Below are 8,181 nucleotides of genomic sequence, written 5' to 3' on the forward strand. Positions count from 1 at the left end.
CTTCTAACTACGTCATGACTTTCTAGCCATTCACCGCTCCCCTCGACGAGCCAACCTTGTCAAATATGCTTCGACGAACCTTGGTTTTATATCTAAAATAATTGTTATAGAATAAATAAAGCAGTGACGTGTATAGAGAAGCTATTGATCTCTGGTCTTATTTAAATTCAGAATACCACTATTATAAATATAATAATTTAGATTTTTTTTAAATACATATTTTTTTAATTTTATAAAATTGTAACATTGGGCTTCAGCACTGATCAGCACAAAATGAGGCACAAATTACCAAATAATATTTTATAAAAAAATCTGTTAATGTATCAATAATATATGGTGAAGAGTGTACATAGATTTAAAAGCAGGCTAAACAGACTTAACACAAGTAATTGAAAATTGTTTCGTAAATACAACAATAAGGATATAATAAAGTTAGAGAGTTCAAAAGAAAGATTGTCATCTATCTATATTTCTTTATAAATAAAAATGTAAATGTTCGTTTGTTCAAAATCTTAAATTTCCGAAAGTTCTTCACTGATTGCCTTGAAATTTCGACACAAACCTCCTTATTTAGGAAACAAACAGGCGTAAATTTAAGCATAAACAGTAATTATTCATTTGTTCGACACCAATAAAGTTTAGTTATTGATTTAGTATTTGTACCTACACATTATATTTATAAATGACAAAGACATATAAAAATAAATAAACCATATAAGGAATTAATTGTTTCTCCATCTACAGTGTAGATTGTGTGTAGATTCTACACAGACAGACTGAGCCACGGGCTAGTTTGTTAATAAAGATGCTATATATATTTTAAGATCTTTTTCCAATTTAAACGTCCACACCGTGTGTGTAACGCTTTATAAATAATTTTCGTTAAGATCGTATTTATATAACAATATGAGAGTTTTTATGACGTTTTAGAAGTGAATAGCATGAAACAGGGTTTTTGAGTGATGTTCTTGTTTAGTTCATAGCTTAAAATACGCGGGTATTTCTTCAGTTCGAGAATTTATGGTTCGAGACATGTTCGAGATCTCGAAATGTCACTTTTGCTTCCACACATCTTTGTTAATTCCGTGTGGTTTAATTGTTAAAAATATCATTAATGTTATGAAATTAGTGGATATTGTTAATAAGAATCACCGTCAAAATGGAGACAGGAAATCGGAATCCCGAAGACATATTAAATGTACTCGTTGCAACCGATTTACATTTGGGCTACAATGAATTAGATCCGATTAGAGGAGAGGACAGCTTTATTACTTTCGAAGAAATTCTCCAGTTTGCCGTTGAACACAATGTTGATTTTATACTTCTGGGGGGTGATTTATTCCATGACGCGAAACCATCGCCTGGCTGTTTGCTCAAATGTACAAAACTATTCAGAAAATATTGTTTCGGAGACAAGCCTGTCGAATTTGAGATATTTTCCAATCAAAATGAAAGCTTCAAACAAACGCTTACCGGCTCAGTAAACTACGAAGATCCCAATATCAATATTTCATTTCCAGTGTTTTCTATTCATGGCAACCACGATGATCCAATCGGGAGAGGCGCCGTAAGTTCTTTAGATATTCTGTCAAACATGGGCCTCGTCAATTACTTTGGTAAGTGGACCGATTACAGCCAGATTACTGTTTCCCCCATTCTGATGAAGAAAGGAAAAACACAGCTGGGATTGTACGGGTTAAGTTTTTTGAAAGATCAAAGACTGGCCCGACTCTTCAGGGAAGGCAAAGTCAAAATACTGAAATCGGATTCCGATGACGCTATATTCAACATATTCACTCTGCACCAAAACAGAGTGGACCGGGGACATCTGAACTACATTCCAGAAGAAGTGCTCCCTGATTTCATGGATTTGGTTATCTGGGGACACGAACATGACTGCCGAATTGAGCCGGAATGGAATGCAACCAAGAACTTCTTTGTTTCCCAGCCAGGTTCTCCTGTGGCTACTTCCCTTGCCCACGGAGAGTCCCTTCCCAAACACTGTGGCCTTCTTCAGATACATGAAAAAAACTTTAACATGCACAAACTAAAATTAAAAACCGTTCGTCCATTTGTATTTGAGGTGATAGTTCTGTCTGAAGAAGAAACTTTGGATGCTTCGGCGGTGGATGCCTCAGATCAAGTTCAAGAATTTTTGAAAATGAAGGTTAATGAAGCATTAGCAAAGGCCGACGATCAAAGAAGTGGACACTCCAGTCAACCCCAATTGCCTCTCGTCAGGCTTTGTGTTCTGTACGAGACGGATAACCAACAATTCAACGTCATCAGATTCGGGCAGCAGTTTTCCGACTCTGTGGCTAATCCACAAGATCTAATACTTCTCAAGAAGGAGAAGATTCGCGTGAGGAATACTGAAGGCAAGAATAAGATCAACAAACAAGCCTTAGATGAGATCATCATGGGAGCGGACGTTGACGAGATAAGCGTGGAGACCCTTCTAGAGAAATATTACAAAGAACGTCCTGAGGATGAGCAGTTGAAAATGCTTTCAGTTAAATGTTTAGGAGAAGCTGTGATAAGTTTTACCCAGAAGGGTCACCCTGAAGCTTTATCGGAAGTCATTAAACTACAGAAGGACCAGTACTTGGAACATCTGATGAAGTTTGATGTCCAAACGGAAGAGGAAATTCTGGAACACATCTCAGTGTTGAAGCAGCAGTTTGAGGATGCTAGTGGAGACAGGCTGGCGGGGGTCAAGAAGATTCTGCAATCTGCACCTGTCAATCCAGACTTTATAAACGTCGATGACTCTGATGCCAGTGGGGATGACGAGCCTGTCGTTTTAGTTAGCCCTCCCCCGGAGTCGGGAAGGGGCAGAGGTCGCGGCAGGGGGAGCAGGGGTGGGCGGGGGGCGAGGGGAGCCCGCGGAGCAGCTGCTACAGCCTCTAACTCCTCCAGCAACACCTCTCTTAATGTTACCTACCAACCAACTTCCAATAATGGCGCTGGTACTAATTGGCTTACTAATCTGAGTCAACAAAAAGCTACCCCTGCACCCAAAGCAGCGCCTAAAAGGCAAGCTAAAAAGAAACAATATTATGATGATTAAGTTGTTTACTTTGAAACATTTCTTTAGCTCAGTCGCAATGCTTTGAAAGCAAGCTTTCAATTTCAATGTAGGTAGGTATTGCATTTTTACAGTTTATTTTTAGCCAATGTTTTTAAATTGCTTAATTTAAATTTATATTTATTGAAAAATCTCTTTCTATTGTGTATTACATACCTACCTGTGCACAGCGGTATGGTTACATGGTGTATTACAAAATACCTACTCAAGGAATTACTTTCCTTGTTATGTAATAAGAATACAATAAACATTTTTTTTTATTTAGGTAAAAAAAGTTTACCTGCATACTAATTGTTTTTAGCCATTATAATATTACAAAGATTTTGCGAGCTTTTCAATACATCTTTTAGATACTGTTATGTCTTGGAGACATCGACTAAGATGCTAGGAGATCTTTCGTACAAACGAATTATTTTATAAAATGTTGAAAACAATAAAGAAACATTACAACTGTTAATTTTTTATTCATTTCTATGCAAACAGCAGTTACAACCGAGTTGAATAGATTTGCCAAAGTTGTAGATATTCTCAGTTTCACCTTGGCCACTATACAGAAACGAAACATTGCTCGAAATGTTTTAGCCATCTTTGGTGACCATTTAAATAGTCGGATATTTTCCAGTCTTCCTCTTCTCCATCTCCTCTTCAACCTCACAACATACCCCAATCGGGGATGCCCTATCCAACGGCTCTGAACAGTTTGAACCATGGGCATTTATGAGCGGCATTTAAGCCAAATATCCGGTGAAGGAAAATTGCCTGGCAGCCATCTTGTATGACTAACTTTTGAATTGATTTGTATGCCAAGCGGTATATAATGAAGTAGTTTAATTTTACTTTTGTGTTGTGAATTCAATTATAACGGCGTATGAATTTATTTTGGGTGTTTGTATAGACGGGGAATGGAATATTTTGTTAAAAAAATGATAATAATAAGGAAGATGTATGAAAAATGAAAACATTTAGACTGTTTTCATACATCGTCCCCCTCACCCCGGGGCTTCAAATATTTCTCAGATGCTTAAAAATAGATGAGGAATTTAGCATGGTCCTGTTATTTGCGTTTTTATTAACACCTTAGTTTATGATTAGGTTACCATACTAAACTCTATCTTGCTGTATTGTTCATATCCGCATCACGGGGGCGGATAGGCTGTGTTCCTGCATCCAGTCAGGTGACAGTAATCTGGTGCAACCATCCCGCGAACAAGAGGTGCCTCCCCCGGCATCACGACGGGCCTGGGGAATGTTTGCGCGAACCCGGTCCCCTTCCGTCCTGCCTCCGGTGATCCGAGGTTCTGAGTTCATTCCCTAGGGTCTTTAGGAGTATCTCCCCCCTCCCCATTAACATTTCTTTGAGGGTACTCTCTGGAAACCTGCTAAGGGACGCAGGTGCTTGAGCTCGTTGTGCACGTTGCGGGGGTAAGCCCTTTACACGCGGCTTTTTAAAAAAAATTTTTTTTATGTGACACCTCACAAGAGTGTCCCTGCCTGTGCAGTGTACAGACAGGGGAACTATGTCACCACCCGGTTGGGCGGCGTTGTGAGGCGGAATAAGGTAGGGGCTGTAGGAAGGGATTTGTTAATGCGAGCCTTGAAGAGGCTCGGATTATAGGAGGGAGGAAAAACAGATGCCGGTAGCTCGTTCCACATACGAGCCGACTTACACAAAAACGAGTCGTAAAAACGGCCCGTTCTCATGAAGCCAACGTCAACCGTGAACGGGTGTTCAGTTCGTGCACCGGTGCATCAGGAATCAATGCTGCTAGCTCCTTGGAGCAGGCTCCATTGAAATACCTGTAGAACAGACACAGCATGCCTACATTGCGTCTATGCATTAGAGAAGGCAATCGGTCTGTTAACAACGGATTGTCAATCAGACGGATCGCTCTTCTTATCGCTCTAGCTTGTGTATTTCCTTTTGTTTTAATCATACTTACACCTGTAAATATTGTTTTCTTTCTTTATTATTTTACTTTAGATCAAGGGCGGCCAACCTGCGGCCCAAAGGGTGTCTACTTGTGGCCCGCGGAGCATATGCACAAATTTTTTTCTTTTAGTGTACATAAAACCACCAAAAGAATCATATCTCATACATGGAAGTATCTCAGTACATTGATTCAGCTATCGTGATAATTTCTTCTATGGTATATTCGTGTTAAAAACTGTTACTAGGCGTGTCGACGACATTGGAAAACAATTTAAATTAATTAAAAAAAAAGATAATTTATAAATCGAGCATCCAAGTCCATATTTTATGCTCCAGCATTGGATGAAAGCACAGACCTAACAGATTTTTATCAGGGGTGTTGATGTCCATTTTAACAAAATAGAAGAATTAGCGGCACTGTATCCACTTAAGGACACTACTTGCTCACGAGATTTGTTAGGAGCTGTTACATCGACATTGAACGGCTTTTCGTTACAACTCAACAACCTATCGGGTTTAACAACAGATGGTGCTCCAGGAATGGTTGGGAAACACAAAGATTTAGTAAAATTGATTGAAAATGAGGCCTGCAAAGTTGGTAATACGTTGATACTAAATTTTCATTGCATGAAATTTAGAGAGAATTGAGAGAATTTATGTTACAAGTCCCTTAAAATGGATCATGTGATGAAGGTGGTCATCAAAACAGTGTACTTTATTAAGTCGAAGGGTCAACCCCGTCAGTTCCAAGAGTCTCAAGTCTGTGAATTCACGGTATAATGATATGTTACATTTTATGCAGAAGTTAGATGGCTGACCCGTGCCAAAATGTTTATTTGAAGCAAGAAATACAATCATTCTTCGCAAGCAAGTCAAAAAGTATCCCAGAATTTGAAGACAAGGAGTGCATTAGTGACTTTGCATTTCTGGTCGATATAGTTAGCCACCTAAATGTTGTTAATACTCGTCTACAGGGAAATATCAACTAATTTATAACATGTATGATCTTATTTCCGCATTCCAAACGAATCTTGGGTTTTGGGAACAACAATTAAGGGCAAAAATCTTCACTCATTTTCCTACATTGTTATTACAGCCACACGTCACACAAATGGCGGCGAATAAATACGCTTCATTGATATCCGACTTGAACCTGGAATTGAAAACCGATTTAAAGATTTTAAAAAGCATTGTGTGCTTTTTGCTGCATTTGCAACGCCATACACATGAATTTATTGCCAGGAATTTCACAAATGGAACATTGTGAAATGTGTTGTGATACACAGTTAAAGGAGAAGTTCAATCAGGTTGGTTTGGAAGAGTTTTACAAAACATATTTGGACAAGGAGAAATATTCTGCATTTTACAAACATGCTCTATCGATGATTTCACTATTTGGAAACACTTATGACCCATATTAAATCTCAAATGAGAACACAAATCACTGATGAGCATTTGGAAAAGTGCTTGCGTATAGCAACAACATCAATCGTTATTAACATTGATGCACTTAGTTCTGACAAACAAAAACAGACGTCTCACTAAAATTTAGTTTATTTTTTATTATTATTTTTTGTATTGCCTAACTCTAATCTAATAAATATTTTTGATTCTCATTTTTGTTATATCTACTAAAAAAAACAATATATTTCTTGTTTGCTTTGAATAATAAAAGAAATCTTGTACGGCCCGGTAGGAAATCTAAAATTCTAAAATATGGCCCGGCTGCTGAAAAGGTTGGCCACCCATGCTTTAGATGCTGTACCATCAGGGTGCATCAGGGGAACACATCTCTGATGTGTCCTTATTTTGAGTTACTATGAATGTAAGTATGCATAGATTATTTCATACTAACAATCGTGCATGCAGGGACATAGGAGGGTCTAGAATCGTTTTAAAAATAAATGTAGCTTCTTTTTACACAAAAAGGAGTCCCGACGTGTGCGGCTAAGGAGATTTAGCAATCAGTTTCCTCACACAGGCGTTAGGAAATTATGGGTCTCCTCCAATGGTCCTGCTTCAGCAGGAAACATGAAAAAAAACTGTCATTTTTATTATACAAGTATTTTTTCTATTTTCATATTAATAACCTTTATATTAAATTTACAATATATTTCTTGCAGTTGATGTTGTATGTTGTTTGTTAATTCCAAATATAATAACACTTTTTGCCCTTGTGCCTCCTCACAGAAAAAAATTGCATTGTACATTTTTATTGTTATGTGGCTTCTTTATTTGAATATAAAGCATTGTGTTTTCTCTTTTTAACCAACTATAGCATATTATACTGGCTGTTTGTTGGAGTTAAAAATATTCGTAAAAGGAGCCGGTTCCAAAAATAATCGGTTGATAAAGCGGGTGAACGAGTGACAGCAATCCCATTTCTAGGGATTTTATATTTTTTGACAGGGCAACACTGAACCGCTGAACGCAGATCTCTACTGACTTGACAGCGTCGTTATTTCTGTATGTCAAACTCAGGCAAACTCAGGTTATGTGATGTTTTCTTGATAGTTGTGAGAGTGGTTTGTTTATGATAGTTGTTTAACGAGTTCGTTTTCAAGTAGGACGTTTTTTAATTGTTCAACGCTGTGGTGCGCTTCAATTACTGAATTTTATTGTGCAATAAAGTTGAAATGTAAGTTCATTTGGTCATTTTTTTAGTATACTGCCATTGACATTTACAAACTTTATTTGATTCCTTCTTGAAAATTATGTCCTCATTATTTTTTATGTTGATAATTACCTGTGCTCAGTCACTAAGCCTTTACCTGTTTCAAGACAACTAAAAAGGAGCAGTCTGTCGTTTATCTAATTTAATTTATAATTTATAGATACATTGTAAACTTATGCATTATTTAGTATTTAAAATGTTATACTGTGAATTATAATAAAATTGTAGTTTCCTGGGTTAGAGGTAATTAAACAAATTTTAAAAGTTTTATATTATTTTAATTAATCAGTCAATTTATAACTTTCCTTTATTGATATTTACTTTACAAAACATATGTGTTTACCAGTGACATGCAGTCCATACAGGCTGAAAATCTGTGCTTACCCCAAGAAAAATGAACCATACGAAAAAAAAAAAATTAAAATGAATTTTTTCCATAAATTTAGTAAGGCACTTGTACCATAATTTATCCAGTTAGCCATAACAATC

The 8,181-nt window shown here is 37.1% G+C and overlaps 2 protein-coding genes across 3 annotated transcripts in view; both read left to right on the forward strand.

Moving 5' to 3' along the window:
* Nucleotides 1–971: 971 nt before the first annotated feature.
* Nucleotides 972–3,487, forward strand: mre11 (double strand break repair nuclease mre11). The gene has a single exon (XM_089632056.1). It carries the CDS (start codon nucleotides 1,160–1,162, stop codon nucleotides 3,068–3,070), a length of 1,911 nt encoding a protein of 636 aa, XP_089488182.1. The 5' UTR covers nucleotides 972–1,159; the 3' UTR covers nucleotides 3,071–3,487.
* Nucleotides 3,488–7,477: 3,990 nt separating this feature from the next.
* The window catches only part of Nadsyn (NAD synthetase), a 73,431-nt gene continuing 72,727 nt past the window's right edge, over nucleotides 7,478–8,181 (forward strand). For both annotated transcript variants that reach the window (XM_089632057.1, XM_089632058.1), the window contains exon 1: nucleotides 7,478–7,656. The gene's annotated coding sequence lies outside the window, so the exon portion shown is untranslated. The remainder of the gene's footprint in view (nucleotides 7,657–8,181) is intronic.

This window comes from Hesperophylax consimilis, chromosome 5 (assembly GCF_061612785.1).
Source record: "Hesperophylax consimilis isolate HC1 chromosome 5, BYU_Hcon_1.0, whole genome shotgun sequence".
In the NCBI taxonomy this organism is placed as follows: domain Eukaryota; kingdom Metazoa; phylum Arthropoda; class Insecta; order Trichoptera; family Limnephilidae; genus Hesperophylax; species Hesperophylax consimilis.

Bases quoted from the DNA above. Each gene is read 5' to 3' on its own strand.
- mre11 (XM_089632056.1), top strand. From the start codon at position 1,160: ATGGAGACAGGAAATCGGAATCCCGAAGACATATTAAATGTACTCGTT.